This window comes from Melanotaenia boesemani, chromosome 8, assembly GCF_017639745.1.
Source record: "Melanotaenia boesemani isolate fMelBoe1 chromosome 8, fMelBoe1.pri, whole genome shotgun sequence".
Lineage (NCBI taxonomy): Eukaryota > Metazoa > Chordata > Actinopteri > Atheriniformes > Melanotaeniidae > Melanotaenia > Melanotaenia boesemani.
The window spans coordinates 32,652,594-32,673,423 of record NC_055689.1 but is presented as its reverse complement, the minus strand read 5'-3'; the positions used below and the strand labels follow the sequence as shown (position 1 = coordinate 32,673,423).

The following is a 20,830-nucleotide window of genomic DNA, read 5'->3' as shown; positions in this document are numbered from 1 at the left end:
AACAGACTACAGTCCAAGTGTTTTACCTGCAAACCAGACTGCAGAATAATGAAGGATGTGAAGCTTCGACTGTGCTCGCTCCTCAATATGTAACAATAGAAAAGGTTTGACTATGTGCCTCAGTTTAAGGAAGCTATTGTTTTTAAGCAGTTTAACTGAAATGGTTAAAAAGTTATATATTTTGTGCTCTTTATTCAAATATAGAAAAATTGGCAGGAAACAGGAAATGGGCTGTTATGAGACTGATCTTATCTTTTTCACTCTTTTTCCAGATGTTTACCCAGCAGTGAACGACTCTTCCAGCTTCCTGTTGTCCAACTCCTCCTTCCTGCCAGCAGGTAAAATCCTGTTTTTGGCTTTGAGGTCAATGTCAACAAAGACAATGTTAAAACTTCACATTCATGCTGAGAGTTTTATTATCATTCAATCCTGAAGGCTGGAATATGACAGAGGACTCGTGACTCAGCAGACTGAGATCTTTTTTAAAATTTTATTATTATTATTTATTACAAATCTGATATAAAAATGAATGTGGACATGAAATGTTTAAGGTTAGATTTCCACTCATTATCCACATCATCACATTCACCTTCTAGTACCGGGTTGAAGCTCCTTATTAATTCTAGGTGTGGTGGGTTTAACAAGGTGGTGGAAGCATTCCTAAGAGATTTTGCTCCATATTGACATGACAGCATCACACAGCTGCTGCAGGTTTGTCGGCTGCATCCATGATGAGAATCTCCCGTTCCACCACATCCCAAAGCTGCTCTACTGGACTGAGATCTGGTGACTGTGGAGGTTGATGGAGTCCAGTGAACTCATTATCATGTTCTAGAAAGCAGGTGGAGATGATCTGAGCTTTGTGACATGGTGCATTATCCTGCTGGAAGTAGCATCAGAAGATGCTCCACTGTGGTCATAAAAGGATGGACATGGTCAGCAACAATACTCAGGTAGGCTGTGGTGGTTAAACCAGGCCATGCTGGTACTAAGGGTGGGCCAAGAGATGCTGTTCTGCAGACTTTGGTTGGAACCAGTGCTTATTAGACTTCTTGTTGTCTTTCTATCATCTCCAACCAGTCTGCCCATTCTCCTCTGACCTCTGGTCCAGACAACTGCTGCTCACTGGATATTTTCTCTTCTTCAGACCATTCTCTGTAAACCCTAGAGATGGTTGTGTGTAAAAATCCCAGTAAATACTCAGACCAACAACCATGCCTCGTTTGAAGTCACTTAAATCCTGTTTTTTCCTCATTCAGCAAATCGTCTAGATCAGTGGTTCCCAACCTGGGGTCCGGGTACCCCAAAGAGCACAGGGGGTCCCTGAGGCTTTGAACATTAGAGCCATTGTGATTAATGTCCACAGATGGTCCCTGTTTTAATTAATAAAAGTAAGGCTGTATGTTGTTCATTTAACTTTGGCATTATGAAAGGACAGGACTCAACCAGAAGACATTATTTATGGTGAGAATCTCACTGTTTAAAGCTTAAATCCAAGCATGGTTTCAGCACAGGGTGGAGCAGGGGGTCCATGGCATTTTAGTATATGCATGAAGGGGGTCTCTGAGGATAAAAGGTTGAGAACCACTGGTCTAGATGACGAGACGTGTTGAGTTGCTGCCATGTGATTGGCTGATTAGATATTTATGTTAACAAAGTTGAACAGGTGGATCTGATAAAGTGGTTGGTGAGTTTAGATTAAATAACATTGATTTTTAAAGCTCATTTTGACATTTTATTGTACTTTTTGAAACTTGAGATTTATCAGTAAACTTAGATGATGGTTTGGTTATAAAAGGTAGTGATCATAAACATAACATGTTCAATGTATTAATGAATTAATGCAACAACACATAACTTTATGACTTTATTACTTTGTGCTTCTGACCTGCTTTGATGATACATTGACATTTATTTATCTGAATTCATGTGAATTCCTGGAACCTTTATCACTCTGTTGAGGCTAAGAAGCTGCACTTTACAACTTCTTTTTCCAGCCTGGAGCATCACATGGTGGCTGCATTGTGCTTAATGGCACCACATCACGCGCCAACACATAAATATTAAGAGAGAGAAGACATAATCCAACATTGGACAGACTTTTTCTGGCTATAGAGATCTCAGAGAAAAGACAGGATGTAGATTCATGCTGTCGTTTGGGGTCGCCAATATGAGAAAATCTTCCAAAGTTCAATTATAAGGATATTGTGATTTTAAAAAGCTGAAAACTGTAACTAAATACATTAGAATATCCACATGTATCACTGAACAGGAGAAAAAAAAAGTTAATAAAAAGCCTGCTAAGTCTATTTAAATTTTTACAACCAACATTTTGTTGATTAAAAAGGTGAAATCCAGGGGAAAAATTCAAGAAAATAACTGATAAATATTTCTGGAGTGGGAAAGTAGCTGAGACTGGTCAGTTAACTAACTAAAAACTAAATGTTAGAAATAACACTAAAGTGTAGGAACATCAGTCTTAATTCGCTCCGATGATCAATGGCATGTCGTGGATCTTGCGCCTGACCAGTAGAACTGGAGCTACTGATGACTGGAGCTATGGGTAACCATGGTAACACTGCTGAGCAGGATGGTGACCTTGTCACACCACCAGGGTTGACCATGCTGCCTACAGATGCTGGTACACTCAGTTGGATAGGCCTGTTAGAAGTATTTGTCTGTGTGGTGTCGATTATTTAGAGAACTGGTGAGCCATAAAATTCACATCTTACCCAAACAAGACAACACCAGTTTAGAGGCTTTCTGATAGGAATTTAACGTAGTGGCACAAATGATGCATTTGGAGTGTATTAACATGCGTGTTAGTTTGATTTAGAGCTCAGGGAGATGTTATTTGTCTTGTCATCATAGAGTTGGAGGAAGTTGCAGGAGGTGCAGGGGAGGAAAAAGAGGACGAAATGACACTCCTCAGTTTCATCTCTAAAGGTAACAGTTGCATCACTCCAAGTCTACTTTCCATCTGTTCATGCCTCCTGCGGTCCTCTCCAAGTACTCTTCTGGCAAACGTGTGCTTTTCCAAGCTGCTCATAATTACGTTTGGCTGGAGCTGATTGTCCTACAGCTTCCAAAAAACAGAAATAATTTCCCTGCTGTTCGACTCCTGCTGCTCGATGACTCACTTGGCTCATTCGTTTCCTGTTGCCCTTATGTGTCGCTGCATTTACAGATCTGAATGAGACCATTACAGAGGAAGCACTCGAGCTGGAAGAGATCATGGAGCATCAGATGACCCACAGTTTCTCAGCAATGGGCACTGGTGAGCCAGTAACGCTGTCTGTCTCCATCACGACGAAAAACAGGAGCATACTGCAAGCTTAATATAAAGAAACAGTTGGTGATGGAGACCTTTTTATGTTTATGATGCAATCATGTCTGTCACTAGGAGTAGTTATTAAGGCTGTTGAATGTTGGCTGTCAGGAGTGCCTCATTTTATTTTCGGTTTATTGGACAAAAACACAAATGAAAGGACCGATACGGAAGTGGCCATTACTGCAATATGTTATCGGTGATATCATTACAGTTATCTAAACATCATGCAGCTCATTTGGAAACACGTTAAATTTTCTCGATATGTGGCGACATTGGAATATTCTGTAGATGACCCCATATTACAAGATAACAAGCTTTGTTTGCCCAGGATCAAAAGTTCATCATCAGCACCCAATTTAATTGGTTATTGTTACAATTAGTAAATTGAGGCAAGAATGTTTATAATTAGGTTTCGTTGAACTGGACTGTGTCAATAAAAGGGCCTTGAGATGACTTTGTTGTGATTTGGGGTTATATAAATAAAGCTTAATTTGATTGACTCGAAGACCTATTTATTTTATCATAGCTTTTAAAAGAATGAAACTGGCTCAACAAGATATTTAGTTTTCTAAAGATAATGGAATAATTTTTTTTATCTCAAGACAATGATGTGAAAAAGAAAATTCAAATATGGCCGCTCTCAGCTTCCGTAGTTGGATGGAAAAGTAAAAAGAAACACTTTATAGATTTAAAATTTCAGACAGAAAATACCTCATAAAATATTTTTAGAAAGATTATTTATTGTTTGAAAGCTTAGATAAAAATAAGCTAAAAAAAAAAACAAACAAATTGATTCCAGATTATTTGAAATTGTGTTGCGGACACTACGAAGGTCTTTGTAACTCCTCTTATAGAATATTAAGATATAAGAATTTTTAAAAAATACGATAGTCTGGTTGGTTTGGAGCAGTGTGAACGCACATTCGGACTTGAATGTGAACTGGTCCGCTTGAAAACTGCAGGTCTCGGCTGACCGTGTGAAAGCAAACTGAGCAACCAATGAACCAAATGAAGTGATGTAGATCAACACGTCCGACAACTCGCTGCCTCTGCTGCTGCTCATAGTGGACACATTCTAGAGAAAACCAGATCAGGTTTAAACACGAAAACAGAAACAGAAACCCTGGAACAGATGATGGGATAAATTTATAGAAGCCGTTTTCCGCCCTGGCCAATCAATGAGCAGGGTTTTCTTCTTCCTTCTTATTGGTCTGCAGCCATTTCAGAGAATACCTTCCCCTAGCGAGCGGTTGGAACTGGTGACATGGTTTAATCTTCTTAAATAAAGTGCATGTGAAAACAAACCAAACCACAATTTCCAGCCCAATTGAACCGAGTCCCTAAAACTATCCAGGTGTGAATGTGCCTTTAGTAACTGCTACATTACCAGTTGTGATGATAGTGTTAGCAACATGCAAATTTGGTGTGTTGCTGTGGCTAACTAGTTAAAATTTCCAGACTAGCTACTATATTATCAATTAGCTAAAAAAAAAAACAATCTCTTAAGTCAACTGTCTCCAAACATGTGTGTCAGGTAGAAGAAGAACATGACTACAACACTACAATGCTACTTGGGTTTTCTAGCTATGTTCCTAGTTAGCTTGAATATGACTAGTGGGCTAACCTGCTAGTCCTGTAAGTCATCAGAATGGCACAACACATTATCCTTGTTGTGTTTAGTTTATGAACATGTAAAAAAAAAATAAAAATCTAAATTAATTTGTGAACGGGGGGAGAAAAAATAATCATACATATTCAACAAGGAATGAGAAGAAGCTGTGCTTTCTGAATCCGACCGTTTTCCATGAATGTACCCCTTCCCTCACTGTCCTTTATTACAATGTGTGAATACCTGGAAAAGAACAATTAAATGAAAGGTAAATAATAAGAAAAAATATGAAAAGCAAGTTGAAAAGAGAAAAACAACTTATTCACGTCTTCCCTGTATCTCTCTACAGGCTGTTTAAATTAGCTAGCTAGAGCTGTCATGTCATGTGAGATTCATTAAATTTATACTTTTCTCACATTTTAGCTTTATTAGATAGTGATGAATGAATTCGTATTAGAACAATTTGTGTCTAAAAGGGAGATTTGTTTTCTTTTCAGACCAAACTGGGAAAGTTAGAGGCACTTCATTTCCACATAACATTAGCCTAATAGCTTAATTGTCTAAGTCATATTTGGGCTAAATTGTGATATCTAACTGTACTCTCCTAATATTGCTGATTGTACATCACTGACTATAAAACCTTAAACAAACGTTAACATTTTGTTCTCTGTTGCAGATTCGGTTCTGTTCGTCCATGATGGAGACACACGAAACAACACAGAATCTGAGACAATCAGTCCACTGAGCTCTGCTGATTTAAACGAAGGAACTAATCAATCCGTCGCTGACGTTACGCCAGCTGTTCATGCTACAGCATCCCTGACCGCGACTTTACCCAGAGCAGTGTCGTCACTAAAGAGAAGTGATTAAGATTTTGTTTTTTCATTTTATCAAAGAAAACTTTTACGTAAATGGAAAGAAAATTATTCGACATTTGTATATAAAGTGTGTTGGACTTGATTAGAGAGAAACTATTTTTAAAGTCATGCATATAACTTCATACTTCTCTAAACCATAATATGGGATTCTTTCACCATTTCGCCAAATATTTGATGCTTCTCTCCCAAATAATTGGCTGAAAACATATTGTATGCATCTTAGACTTTGTGGATGATGTTTAAATGAGTATTGTGGTTAACAAGCTTTAGCTTTTCTTGCTAAAAGTAGTCATTTTAATCACCATCACCAAAAAACTAAAAAAGGTGTTTTCGCTGCACGCTCGTTTTAACCTGTGATGCAGGAATGATGATTGTTTGACTCTGTGTAAGAAAATGCTAATGTTTGTTGGGAAATATGTGTATTAAAATAATGGTAGTTTCTTAGGTTTTAATGATCTTAAATGCTTAGAGATTAAATGTTTTGATTGGCTGTTAAATAAGACTTGGTTGAATATGTTTTGATGGGAAATGTAGATGCTAACAATTCATCCCACATTTCCAGGTCCAGCCATCACCACCGAGTCGCCATTGATATCAACCGAATATCAGATCAGTCCCAACTTGAAAATGACCATCAGCATGGATTTCCCAGAGTCATCTGAAGAAGAGGAGGATGAAAATGATGATGATGAAGAGCTCTGTGAGTTCCTTCTGAGCTGCAGCAATGTTCAGATGATCAAATGTTGTGGTCTAAAAGCGTCGTGTTTCTTCTGATTTGGGACATAAACGAACAGTGTGTTTGTGTTTCTGTTCCTCTTCACAACTCCTGCCGTCGACACAGTACCGACACAGTCAACTACAACTCCGACTCTCACCACAGACCAGTCCAACAAGGTGAAAGACGGCACAACTCACACAGAAGAGAAAACACCAGCTTCTCAAAGAGGTTCGTTTCTAATGGAAAAACTCAGATGAATAAGGTGCTGGGTCACAGCTTTTTGGTGTTCTCGACAACCCCACCTCCAGGTGACGATGGAAGTGGTTCTTTGCTTTGACATAGCTCCACCCACTACATTCACACTGTAGGTCTTAATGATCAAATCACATTTTTTTTTTTACATGCTTGTTCATATTATCATTTAAATGTGACCTCCATCACACTTCAGTGTGAACTGAACACAGTGCACAGAGGAAGACATGATGTCACGCTGTGATTATGGAGGTAAATATGGACACTACACTTGTCAATGCTCGCATATTAGGTGTTGTGTAAACAGCTGAAAACATTGTTCTTCCCATTGTTTACATTCAAGCTTACTGTGTCCCATCTCTTCAGCGCTGATGTTATGTTTGTTTCACTTTAATGATGTAAAAATCAGATGAACATGACTGTTCAGACTGAAGTCCATCCATCCTTCCATTTTCTACCATCATCAAAGGCTCCGGTCGCAGCGGCGGCAACCTAAAGGCCCATTTATGCTCAACGCAGAAGACGAATGCGCAGACGGACGGACACTTTCATCCGTCTCCTGCATGATTTACACATGTAATTTGGTTAGTTTTCAAGGGCCTTGCTGATCGTCAATTGATGCAGCAAACGGTGCAATACCACGTTTAAACGTGGGGGCAGTGTTGAGCAGGATGGCTGGCATGTGACCAGCAAAAGGAACAAACCAAAGAAGAAGAAGGAGCAGAAGAAGATGATGACGACTAAAAAGATGGTGGGAGCTTTTGAAGAAAGGCTGTGTAAGGGTGTCGTGTTTATAGCGATGCATTACTGCCACCAGCCGGTGTCTGAAACTGACGTCAGAACATGGAAGTGAACTCTGAGCTCAGTACTGCCCAATATTGGATGAAGTGACTTTACCGTGGCAACGTAAAAGATGCATAGAAATATGAGGGCGGTGACGTATGACAATGTATGAAACGGACAAATCTTTTTACGTCCATAAGGGAGCATAAGCCCACACTTCCCTCTTTCGAGTTACTTCTTCCAGCTCGTCCGGGGGATCCCAAGATGATCCCAGACAGTCCAGCGTGTCCTGGGGCTTCCACTGGGTGTCCTCCCGGTGGGACATGCCCAGAACGCCGCACCAGGGAGGCATCCTGACCAGATGTTGGTCATCTGGCTCCTCTGGTTGTGGAGGAGCAGCGACTCTGCTCTGAGCCCGTCCTTCTCACTCTGTCTGTAAGAGAGAGTCCAGCCAACCTGTGGAGGAAACTCATGTCGGCCGCTTGTTTTCTTGTTTTCCATTTCAGACTGAAGTCGCGTTGACAAAGATGGGATATCTATCCAGTTCAGTACCACATGTGAAAGTGGCGTGGGTCACTTTAGAAAACACGATTTGTAATACAAAGATCAATAAAATCAGATTGCAGTCACTTTTACCTGCAGTGTGAATGGAGCTTTTGGCACTGGGTCTGAACCAGCACTGCAACAACTTTGTGTTGTTGGCTCATGTGAGAATAGCAGCTGTTGTATTTTTATTACATGAGAACACGCAGAATATCTGTTATCACCGTACCACAACCGTGCCTTTAGAAGGGTCAACAAACTGGGTCTAAAGCAGGGATTTCATGGATTTATGGCCACTGTAGTTTGGAATCAAATAGAAATATTCATTTGGTTGCAATCCACTTGTTTAGCCACTAGATGGCAGTATATGCTGAACACTGGACCTTTGAGTTGGCAACAGAAAAGAAAATGATCAAAATGATCAAATTACCACTTTGAATTTTACTGATCTCAAGTTGCTAAACATGACTAACCCCAGGAATCACACTCATTTCCTATTTAACGACAAGCTGCCGTTTCTGCACTTAATTTAGCCAAAATAATAATAATAAATAAAACACAAAATAGATACAAGTCAAAGTTGGGACCAATCATTATACTGAATATTATTATTGTAATGTCAACATTGGGGGAAAAAAGTAATCTTACAAAGATATTTTACATCAAATAAGAAAATCAAAGTTGTAATAATGAGGGCTGCTTAGAGAAAGCTCTGTTTTTATCCATCATGCACCAGTTCACTGGTGGAATACAGCCTTTAATACAACTTAAAAGTCCTGTAATATTAAATTATTGTGCAATCCAAATTTAAATGACAAATGATACTGAAAGCATGTTAATTTAGTCTATAAAAAAAAAAACTTCTATAGTTTAGATGTTGTAGTAGCTTAATTATTGTGTAGTAAAAACCTGTTATTGTGACCTGGGGTTAAGTAGGTATTAAACTGTGGGTTGTAGTTTACCTCATTTATTTATGAACTAATTTATTTATTTGTCTTTGAACAAATGTAAGCGAAGAAAAGAGTGCTTGGCTTCAGGACTGGTTCCGGTTTGACTGATGGGAGCTGAGTTGAAGAACCACAGAGTTGGTGGGTGGAGGTCTCGGAGCAGCAGTGATTTATTTTTAACAGCTGCTCAGAGGAATAAAATGAATTACACTCTGACACAAACACACAGTGTGTTTATGTATTTTTATCCTCTTCTGAAGAAAAGCAAAACACTCTTTATGCAGGGAAGAGATTTAGATTTTTACGATCACTGTGTGAGGTTTATGAGTCCGATTGCAGCGGCATCATAAAAACACACTGAGCTGCTAAATGTTTTGACTGTCCCAACCTCACATGCAGCAGCTTTCCTCTTGGATGAGCCTGTAATTACAGCCCGAGGCCGTGACGCCTGCCTGACAGAACTCACTCTGAAATCCAGGAGGAAACATGATTCAGGCTCCTTTCATGTTAGTGGAATACATTATTATCTCACTTCTGACTGTCTTTGTGTTCTCCTCTGTTAAGGTGGAGGAGGTGTCAGCTCTACATCAACACCTCCAGCCTCAGAGGAGAGCGAGGTGAGGCTGGCTGAAAGTCAGAAGCAGAAATCCAGCAGTTTGGTCCAGAAATAACTGAGCTCATCATATGGATAAATAAATCAGTTTTTAAAACAGGGTGTTAGATGCTGGACTTCTCCTTGGTCAGAGCCAGTAGTTGTTAATTAACCAAACACATTTCCTCCTTTTTAAAAAGAGCATCTTCTCATCGTTTCTCTGAGTTGTGTCCTCTGCTGCAGCAGCAGCTCGAAGCAGGAAATGAAGCAGGTTTTCATCCGTTTCCGTCTTGGAGGCAGCGTAGTGATAAACACGTCCCTGCAGAAACTTCTCCAGCTGATGTGCTTCTGGCTGACTGTGGGTTGGACAGAAAGGTTTGGGCTTATGTGAGCAGAAGTAAATATGGCTGCAGCTGGATGAATGATGAGAGAGCAGGTGAGGTGGTACACCTGAGAGATGGCTACAGGATTTTACATGAAACGCTACCAATCTGGATGAAAGTCCCGTGTACAGATGAGAACATCACTTTCCTCCTGCAGGTTGTGATGTTTGTTGTTATACTTTGACATTATTTTTACCTTCTTTTGCTTACAAAACATATACTATTAAATATATATTAAACATATATTAATTAAATTAATCACACTGTGCAAATTAATCATGATTAGTCATGATTAATCATGATTAATGATTAATCACCATTCACAAGTATGCCTGAAATCTGCCCATTTTTACTGTGTTGTATCAACAGAAAGAGCCAATGCTCACTTCACATTTATACATGAGATGATCACTTTAATTCAGTTCAATATTACATAAAATCAGGAACTTATAAAATATCTCATTTGTACCCTTGTGTTCCTGGTCAGTACCCCAGCCTGGCCCTCAATCTTATCGGGTCCCCCCAAGATGGCGGACAAAGCCCCGGTGAGGTCACATGCGTGTTCACTATTGATCTTTCTGAACCACCACGAAGCAGGTTCCAACCTTGTGTTACATGTTTGTGTTTTTCTGTAAATCTGTGAAGCTGTACATTATAAAACGTTTCCTCAGTGGTGTTTCCACTTTCTGTAACGGAGCTGTCCTCACTGAATAATCTGTCTTCCAGGACCACAGATGACAACCAGAAGCCGGCACTCAGAAACCAAACCAGTGAGAACCAGTACAACTCCTCGGGCTTCATGGGGGAAGGAAGTCACGCCTCCACCACCTCCAGCTGCTGTCTTCAGTCTCCTGAGTGAAGGTGGGATAAATTAATTAAAGGTTTCCACCTTCACTGAAATCAGCATCTGTAGCAGGAAGTGCCAGAACCATGTTAGCCTGGACATTTGGATGAGGAGGTCCATCTGGGCTGAAGATGAGGAAAATGCTCTTCCTCACCCTTCTCCGATGTGTCACAAGGTTTAAAGTTTTACAAAGGTTTAGGAAGACGTGCACTATATGAAAACATCATCTAATATACATTATTCTAACAAATATTGAGATTTAATCCATTAAATTCCAACTTCTGTTTTATGTCCATGCAGAAATTTATTTCTTCACCACATGAGATGACATCAGTATGAACGGCTCTATTTTCTATAGCTGAGATATGAACGGCTGCAAGATGAGACCCTTTTGTCTCAGCATTTTAGCCCTTTATGGAAAATTAGTCCATGATGAGGTTTAAAATGTAACTTAACAACAGCTTTCACATGATGCTGAGGCCGAAAACTGTAGATGCTGCAGGTTTGAAACCTGTATTAATCACCTGTAACATCTAAAGACAGAAAAGTTAAGCCAATATGAGTAGCTGTTAGCTAGCTAGCTAACAGCTACAGCATTGCTAATCTGAAGTATTTAAAGAAAACGGAGAAAAAAAAAGGCAACTGGACTTCCTTTTGCTCTTGAAGACATTTCATTGCTCATCTGAAACATTTCTTTAGCTCAGACTGACTGAAACAAACATTCCAACCTCCGAGAGCTCAAAGAAGAGTTGTTGGGTTGTTTGGTCACATGGATCTCATCATTGTTGTCCATCTTCTGAGTTGGTTGTGTCACACAATGCTGGTATGAGCTGCTGGACCAACAGGAGTCCCAGTGAGGAATGTCAAGCTGCTGATGGTCTTCCTAGTCTAACATAAATGGCTTCTTTTATTCTTTTCAGATCATCTGTCTTTCCTGTGCAAACATGAAGAAAAAAAGTCTTTTCCCTTAAAATGTAGATTTTTCTCAACAATGTGTGGAATCCTTTTTCAGCCTGTGTGTTTCAGTCCAGCACCGTCTCTGCCAAAACAACAGCGAGTTTTTTTCCTTACGAGCAAAGACAACCAGCCTCCAGGGCTTCTGATGGAGGGCTGGAGGCTTTTTGCTTCATGAGTGCAGCAAATTTCCTGCTTTTTGGCAGGATGGTGCTGGAAATGCACACATCAGAAACATCATGCCTCTGGTGGGCTGGTTTTCCTGGGCGTAAATCCCAAGAAAACATGTTCACCTATAAACTGGAGGAATATAACCAACTCTCACAAAAAGTCCTTGCTGGCCACACTAAAAATCACCCAAGTCCAATAATCTGAGCAGTTTTGGCTCCCCTATTATTATAATAATAATGGTGATGATGATGATGATGATGATGATAATAATCATATGCTCTTCAACTTTAACTTGTTTCAGGTAAGAAGCCACTAACATCTTCATCAACCACATCTTTGTCACCAACCACCACCCTGACAACACGCAGAAACCAGACCGCCTCCACAAAACCACAACGGGGCACCACGACGACGACAGCGGACAGGTTTTCATCTGTTGCCATGAAAACAGTCGACTCTGAAGAGGAGCTCCAGAAGACGAGTATGACTTAAAATAAAAAAATTTAATATAAATGAAGCAGGTTTTTTGCTCAGGAGTTCGACAAAGTTGAAAAGGTTAAAGATGAATTTATGACCTGGAACGAGTGCCGGAGGAAACGTTGGCCCATAAATGACACGGCAGGGAGGAGTCGAGTCTCTGAGTCTAGAACTAAAGAGTCTGTAATGTTTTACTGAGAAGTCATTGAGGTGTGTCTGCTGGCAGACTGGGACTTGGCTCAGAAGAGGGCGGTGCCGTTCTTCGCCTGGTCCCTGCTGGAGTCCGTCGGACTTAGCGACATGCAGCAGCCAGATGGCAAAGGTAAGATGTGCTTCCAGATGTTCGCCGGCCAGACTTCAGTCTGAAGCTCTGATCATGGTGTTTCCTCCAGAGTGCCGTCTCTCCTTCGGTGTGTCCAGCAGCGACGGTCGAACCAGGAGGGAGATGCCGGCGCTCGGAGAGATGCTGCACTGTCTCACAGGAAGATGTCCACACGAGTACGAGATGTACGGCTGCTACTGTGGACAGGAGGGAAGTGGACAGCCTCTGGACCAGCTGGACAGGTCAGCAGCTCGACAGTCTCCAATCAGGCCGCAGTCCAGATGCATTTTCAGGTCCTGGTTCAGGTCTTTGCTGGAATTGTTTCTATTCACTTTCAGATCCAGTTCATCTATTGTAGATGTTTTTAGCCCTGACGCTTCTTCTTTTGTCCTCCACGTGTCCAGTTTCTGCCTCCATGCTGAGATAAGCCGAGTTTCCAGCTAACACCTGTTTGGGAATCACCTTGTTGCTTCTAAAATCCTGTTTTTTGTCTGTCAGACTGTCTGACCTTTGCTGGTTTCCACAGATGAAGCTAAAGAAATGAGAACAAATGAGTCTTCATTCATTCAAAGATCCTGTTTTAATCTGGTTCTTTGTCACGTCTGTTATGAATCAACACAGCTCTGGTTCATCCCTTTGAGTTAAGAGCCTTTTTCATGCTTCATATTTCAGAGTAACGTGGCTTAAAAAGCAGAAAAAGTCCAAAGAAAGACCTTTACAAAGTCGGTAGTTTGCTTTAATGTTTTATCTTAGCACCTTGGTCACCTGAGGGTTGCTGGAAAAGGCTCTACAAATAAACCTTCTTTACTGTAATTAGGTTTTTGTAATGAGCACAAACAATTTGAAAATAGCAAATAATGGAAAAGAAACACATTAAAAATAAGGCATGGCTTTAGTGTTTCCTGGTTTATTCACACATGAGAAGAAATGAGAGCAGGAACCCAGAGGATGTGGAAAAGAAGCTGATGGCTGTCGTCTGCAGGTGCTGCTTCTTCCATCGCTGCTGCTTGAAGCAGATCGCGGTGATGGGCTGCAGAGCAGAGAGAAGACTCAACGCCCATGTGTCCTGCGAGGGCAGCAGACCCCGATGTGAGTTACCAGCTGCACCACACTACATCTTCATCCTCCTGTCGGGGAGATGCTTTCTAATAAAAGCAAACATTGTTATTCATGTTTCTGGCTGAGAAGTCTGAGACTTCTGACTTGTTTTAATCTTCCTCAGGTCAGGGCGTCGCTGTGTGTGACAAACTCCGGTGTGTGTGTGATAAAACCACCGCGGAGTGCATGGCGGTGGCACACTTTAACCACAGCCTTCCGACTCAGCGGTGCCGCGGACCACCACCACCCTGCCGCCGAGCAAGCGGACCACCCAAACCTTCCAAGGTGTCCAGCGAGGAGAGCAAACAGAGCGAGGAGCTGCAGACAGACCTGGACACGGGCGATGGTGCAGAGATGACTTCACCTGTCCAACATCCAGACAGGTGAGTCACGGAGAGGAGAAATGATGTAGCAAATACCACATATACTCACCTTCCATTTTATCAGCTCCACCTGCTCAGTTACCACAACTGTCCAATCAGAAAGTACCCAGTAAGCAGCAGTTTTCTGGACCAGAATGCCTTGTTCATGTCAGAGGTCAGAGGAGAATGTGCAGACTGGTTGGAGATGATAGAAAGACAACAGGTTCCAACTATGGGTGTGCAATATATGCATATATATGCATGTATAAATGTGTGTATATGTCTGACACATTGGATTTATGTCCAAATTTTTAGCCAAAGATTGTTGAGTTTGTTTTCATAAATTTGAAAAGAAATCTAAATGTTTATTTCTACAGCGATGAGAGCTCTGAGCTGACGGAGACACATCCTCTTCATCCTCCATCCAGTGAGGAGAGCAGAGAGCTGCAAACTCTCTATCATCTGAATACTGAGCCCATCCAAGTCCAAACACCAGCAGAGAGAGGAGAAGAGGAGGCGGCAGAAGAAGGAGAGAAAGAAGAAGAGGAGGATGAACAAGGAGAGGGGGAGGAGGAGGATGGACAGGAAGAGGAGGAAGGAGACTAGAGCAGAAAATGTGGCAGCTTTTCTTTTGGTGAATTAAGACTTTTCTCTCGAAGACAGATGAAGATAAAAACACCACAGCATGTCATATCTGATAAAAACACTTTATTTGAATCTCTTGAACATTAATTTCAATGCACAGATTCTAGTACACAGAGGCTTCGTCATACAGCACCGAGGCTCTGCTGCTGCTGCAGATCGAGGACCTTTCTCCTCCTCCTCCTCACAGCTGTTTTCCAGCTGTGGATTCTTGTCTAATGGTTCAACAATGTGAAAAGTCCCAATCCTTTCAACATAAACTTTTTACTCTAAGAATGTAGGTTAGTTTAGAAGGAGGGAGGCTGCTGTCCTTCGTCCTGATCCTGCAGCGGAAGCCGAGCCTCGGCGCCACCTAGTGGTCATAATCACGGGTGTGTTTAAAACAAAGCCAAGCTTTAGCAGTTTGTCTCTGTGAAGGCAAAAACACAGACGTTTATCTCTAAAACTGGCACAAAATGACAAAGTGTTGCATGACAAACATGAAAGCCCGGTTTTTCCTGTGTTGTTCGGCGTGCTGCGGATTTAAAATCTCCATCTTGAAGGGTGAACGGTTCATCGCGTTTAATTCAGAAGGAATTTGCGTCTAGCATCTAAAATAAGGCAGAAAATCATTTAAACTTTCAGGACCTGAATCACCCATCAAGACGGACACTTTTTACAGCTCCTCCATTTTTACTTGACAACATTTTTACCAAATAAACACTCAGGATAAAAATATTCCTAACCCATCGGTACCAAACTAACCTGTGCTGCTTTCTGCTTCAGTACCACAATGATCAAAGTGCAAACTCGTCCTATGTCATTAAAACACCTCAGAAACGGCCCGTTTGAGCCAAATCTGACGCAGCAGAGTCCAGTCCCTAACGGACGGACGGATTTCTGCATCCGGCTCGGCTTTAGACGCCAGTCGGATCATTCGTTCCGATTAAATCAGCTTTTTTTCTTTTCTTTAATCAGTCGGCTCAGAACAGACTCGGATCCAGATTCACGGAAGCTGAAAGTATTCCTTCATCCTTCATGATGTATTAACCCTCGTGCCCTGATAAGGAAGTCTCTTATTGTTTGGTGTATTTAATTTTGGCTGTGACTTGTGTACGATGTGTGTTTTTTAATGACTTTTTAAATTTTACTATTGATGACGTCACAACTAATCGTTTTTTAAAGGCTCGACATTTAAAAAATCACCTAATGTGCCCATCTCTAATACGTACACACACCCATATTTATATAAAATACTTATATGTATATATAAATACTATCATGTCGGTCCACATAAGACTCCAGTAAGACCTGAAAAAGTGGTTGGAATTGCCGCTAGCAACGGTCTGAATTCTCACTAAAGTTGGCAGCGTTGGCGACGTTGCACCGCCCACCTCGGCCACGTTTCCTTGTTCACTCTTTCAGCCGAGCTGTGCTGCACGTCTAACAGTTCACCTAAATGACGGCATCGCAGTGGAAATGTTTGATGGTGTGATGTCACGGTTTTACATTTTCTTGTGGTGTGAACGACGCGATGCTGCGCACCCCGACCGCGTGACATGTTTTTGTTACTTTGGGACTGTTAACGACCCGATTTGTACCATAGACTTCCACTACAACCACATTTTTTCACCCCTGCTTTAGTTTAATGCGAAAAATTATATTTCCTCTAATTTCTTATTTTTCTACAGCAAAGCCATTCATGTTTTGTAAAAATAAAGTTAATCACAAAATTTCCCTCTTTGATCCCCTCCCCCACCCCTATGGTGTCACTTTAAAACGAATCGGCATCCTCATGTAAACCAGATCAAAACTTTGGTTTTGACTAAAATAACGTTGCTGTGTAGTAGCCGGTATAAATCTGGTAGTTAAGCCTTCGATGTTTGGCATCACACCACATAAAACTTCAGATACGATCATTTAAATTAGTACAAAAATCTGTGTGAAAACAGGATGATCAGGCCTTGTTTCTCATTCCCATCGTTTCCTCACAGAAAAAAGCAAAAAACTAAATCAGCTGATCCAATCAGAATTTTTTAAAATCCAAATTCGATGATTTCTGTCATTTTTTTAGCTAAATGTGTTAAACTTGTTAGTCGCGATGGAACTTTTTTAAACAGGACATGAGGGTTAAAAATGGACCGAGTCTATTTAGATTTATTGGTATGCGACTAATTAGAAGTGCAGAAACTGACTTAACGTCTTTCATATGAAAGAAAATACAAACTCAGACATTTTTTAGAAACATAACTCGGCTGATTCTTCTCGACCACAAACCTGAGCCGACTTCACGGTCAAAATAAATCTAAATGCTAAAATTAGCAGATTGCACTGATCATCCAAAAATAACTCACATGTAGATATAATATTCATTTGCCCATATTTGAAATGATTCTACAATAAAAAATAAACAATGCTGATAAATGAGGATTTTCCCACTGAAACCCTGAACCATCATGTAAACAACAACAAACTAAAATAATTCAGCATTTTGTGTTTCTCCATAAATCTCCCAGGCAACAAGTTAACACCACAGGATGCAGAAAATGTACAAAAATAGATGATATGCTGTAGTAACGACAAATTTATCATGTATTCCAGCCATATCTAAACAAGTGACGACTGCTCAGACGGAGTTTTTTCCACACCAGCACCTCGTCTCTGTGGACAAAAGTCCGACTGGGATCCAGTCTGTGGCAGAACTTGTTCAGATGGATTGTTTCAGCATATATTTCTGGTTCCCTTCAGGACTCTGTGATATCATACAAAGAATTCATGCAGTAATTTTATAAAAAGAAAGTTTGTTAGAGCTTCGTGGTGAGGGTTTAAAGCTAAGACGTGATGCAGCAAAGGTCAGAGGAAACACGTTTTTTTCTTTTCGTTCATAATCTGACAAGAGCTGGACTTCTGTACAGAAGCGAAGTGGGATGCCTGCATGGAGCTCGACCGTGTGCAAAGACGGGGTCATGTGATCACAACTTCATTGACTGGACCTGCAGCTGTTTAAGGAAAATGAATCCAGGTTTACATGGAAACCGTTTATGTTCTGCTCAAATCTGTATCGACATATAAAGAAGAAGCATTATGAGAACACCAACCAAGGCCTCGTTACATCAGACGTGTCGAGCTGCTTCACGGTCATTTAAAGGGTCTGATTTTGTGTCAATGAATTAAAAGCAGCTTCAATCCCTTTACCTGTTTATAAAATATAACTAGTCTCACAGTCACTATCCCAGCTGCATGAGCGCCTGTCCTCTGACTTTTCCCTTTAAAAACATGATTTAGCTGGAAGATGAGTTACTTTTTTAGGCCACCCTAACACCTTTCATCATTTTATGAGCCACAGTTCAGGTTTTTGTAGCTTTTATTTAATAAAGATGAGACGGGGAAACTCTTGACAGCACAGGAGTAATAAAGCCTGACAACCGGCAGGATTAACAGATACAGCCATCCATCTCTGTGACCATGATTGAGTCTCACTGCTCTTCTCTTTGGACCTATGCAGCAAATATCCATCATAAGAATATAAGGTTCATAATTCAGCCTACAGCTGGAAGCTGAGAAATACTGTCTGGACTTTATTAAAGCTTTAAAGCTGGTTTGGGATTGTGGAGCTGGCCCCTGGTGGCCATCGGTGGTATTACAGCCGATGCTCTTCACACGTACTTGTGCTCTCCCGGACAGCCTCAACTCCTTACAGATATGTCAGGATTGGGCCCATGTGTATTACCTGATCACATGACTTATCCTTGCACACTGCGACAGTAGCTGGATGTTGCCTTCACATCTACGTGGATTCTGACCAAATTTTCCGTTTTTAGTTTTTGATGAGCTCTTCTGCTTCAACAACACACAGAGAAACGACTTGGCTGCCAGATAACACAGCTCAGATTCATCAGAGTCTCGCTGTTAGAACAAGTTCATTCGTTCAGAAACACAACCAACACAACTTTAAACAAAACCACCTGAAACATCCGAAAACCTCAAAGCAAACATCCAAAATCCTGCTGAGCAGAAACACCTACGACTCTCCATCGTTTCATTTCTGTCCATCTTCTTCCCACAGTGAGCTCAGATCAGAGACAACCTACTATTACAGACTCCAGTAAACCTAACACGGCGTGGCAGAACCATCAAACACGTCACTGCTGACAGTTAAAGACACAAGAGCAGAAACCTCCAGCATTAGCATCGGAAGTGTTCTGTTAAAATGTTTGGAGAAGGTTTTATAGACGCTGTAGATGTTTATTTAAATCTGTTCCTACAGCGACCTGAACTTCCTCCTAAGCTGTCCTGCTGTTCATAAACAAAACAATGTTGGCGGCGCCTGATCAGGCCATGGGAGCTGACCAATCACAGCTACCTAGACCATCTGGACAGGGCGACGCCTCCTTAACAATATGGAGCTAAGATACTCTACAAGCACGGATTCATTCTGCAAGCCAGAAAACACAATCAGGTTAACATCCAATCACAGAGAAAGCTGCGAAATGCCAGCGCAGCCGTCATAGTTTCCTTAAGACAAGTTGGTTTATGGATAAATAAAACATCTTAGCAACCCTTAGCTGATGGCAGAGCGTTTCTATTAAGCCACTCACCTTTAGGGAAGCAGCACTTTCCCACATGGTTACAAACACAGAGAAACGTGATCGTCTTCTCTCCACGACCAGTTTGGGATTAGAGAAATCTGATTGGTTTTTGAGTAGGCGTGTAAAATGCAGTTTGAAATGGACAAACGTTTTGTACTTTTTGACTTTGACTTGTAAAATTTACTAGTATTTTCAGACTTGCAGAGCGGATTTGATACTGGTGGATCTGAGTTGTTCCTGCATGGTGTCAGATGCAGGACTTCTGTCGCTGTCTTAGCTCCATATGCTCAGATTTTTAGAGAATATGAGCAGATATCCAGAAGGAAAAGACAACCAACAGCTGATTGATGAAGTTTCTATCACAAACAGCTCGTATCTGCTAAAAGCCAACATAGTGACAATAAACTGTGCTTGTTCTAGAAAATTCCAGCAGCTTCAGTTTCATCCGCTTCCTCTGCTGTACGAGCCGGAGACGGGTGATCGTTTCAAATAAAGACCTGCTGATGTTTAACATGGCTGCATGAAACCTGGTACAACCTTCCTCATGTCCAACAATGGCACAAAAACCACCGCCAAAGCCTTCAAGTCTGGAAAATCTAACAACTTCACAGATCTCGACTTTGCTGAATAAAACCAAATCCCTTCTTTTCTGCAAGTGTTGGTGATGAATCCAAGCCTGAGCGAGCCGTTTTCTTTTTTTAGGAGTAGCCTTAAATCTCGTCATGAGCCGATATTTAACAGAGCGGACGGAGACTAGGCTGAGAAGCAGCAGCGAGCTAGCTAACCTGCGTCTACCACAGCTTCTACATGGCAGGGTTGTACGAATTCCCCTGCAGATAAACGTGAGGAGCCGGTACTTGAGGGCACCTTCACCTTGATGCTGCTTTTATCCATTTCTAAAAGGCTAAACCTGTTATTTTCTACAGAGTACGTACAAGGAGTGAAGCAGAAGTTTAGCGTTGAAGTGGTTTATGTTGATGTCCCTTTTCGTTTGTTAGGAAGTCAGTCAGGAAACAAAGAGCAGCAGGTTCAGAGCTGCTGATCCAAGTGAAACTGCAGAGAAATATCTATTTTTTCTGCATTAGTAATAACTTTGCTGCATGTTTGCATCCCTGACTGCATCCCCGTCACCTCGGAGCTGAATGGAGGAAACTGGAATACAGATGGTGACGTTTGTTCTGTCTCGCTGTGTTTAGTGGAGCACGTTAGCGGTGTTGTGGTTATGTGTGAGGATAATATCTGCGATGTGCTCAGTACACACACAGGTCTGGAAACTTCATCTCGTAGACGGGGACGGATGGATGCTGCGTGTGTCCTGCTGAGATGGAGACCACACCGGACGGGCTGGGAGGAGGC

At 41.3% G+C, this 20,830-nt stretch overlaps 2 protein-coding genes across 7 annotated transcripts in view; one reads left to right on the top strand and one right to left on the bottom strand.

The window, feature by feature from the left end:
- oc90 (otoconin 90) overlaps positions 1-14,981 on the top strand; it is a 25,238-nt gene extending 10,257 nt beyond the window's left edge. The window contains exons 5-17 of the mRNA XM_041991667.1: positions 273-338; positions 2,872-2,946; positions 3,188-3,277; positions 5,617-5,802; positions 6,381-6,518; positions 6,660-6,764; positions 10,763-10,897; positions 12,307-12,486; positions 12,709-12,804; positions 12,875-13,046; positions 13,787-13,893; positions 14,027-14,285; positions 14,642-14,981. Coding sequence (XP_041847601.1) covers positions 273-338; positions 2,872-2,946; positions 3,188-3,277; positions 5,617-5,802; positions 6,381-6,518; positions 6,660-6,764; positions 10,763-10,897; positions 12,307-12,486; positions 12,709-12,804; positions 12,875-13,046; positions 13,787-13,893; positions 14,027-14,285; positions 14,642-14,870 — 1,838 coding nt within the window. The 3' untranslated portion in view covers positions 14,871-14,981. The remainder of the gene's footprint in view (positions 1-272; positions 339-2,871; positions 2,947-3,187; positions 3,278-5,616; positions 5,803-6,380; positions 6,519-6,659; positions 6,765-10,762; positions 10,898-12,306; positions 12,487-12,708; positions 12,805-12,874; positions 13,047-13,786; positions 13,894-14,026; positions 14,286-14,641) is intronic.
- The window catches only part of efr3a (EFR3 homolog A (S. cerevisiae)), a 146,873-nt gene continuing 141,000 nt past the window's right edge, over positions 14,958-20,830 (bottom strand). For all 6 annotated transcript variants that reach the window (XM_041991666.1, XM_041991661.1, XM_041991660.1 and 3 more), the window contains one exon: positions 14,958-20,830. In XM_041991666.1, the coding sequence (XP_041847600.1) occupies positions 20,725-20,830 (106 nt within the window). In that variant the 3' untranslated portion in view covers positions 14,958-20,724.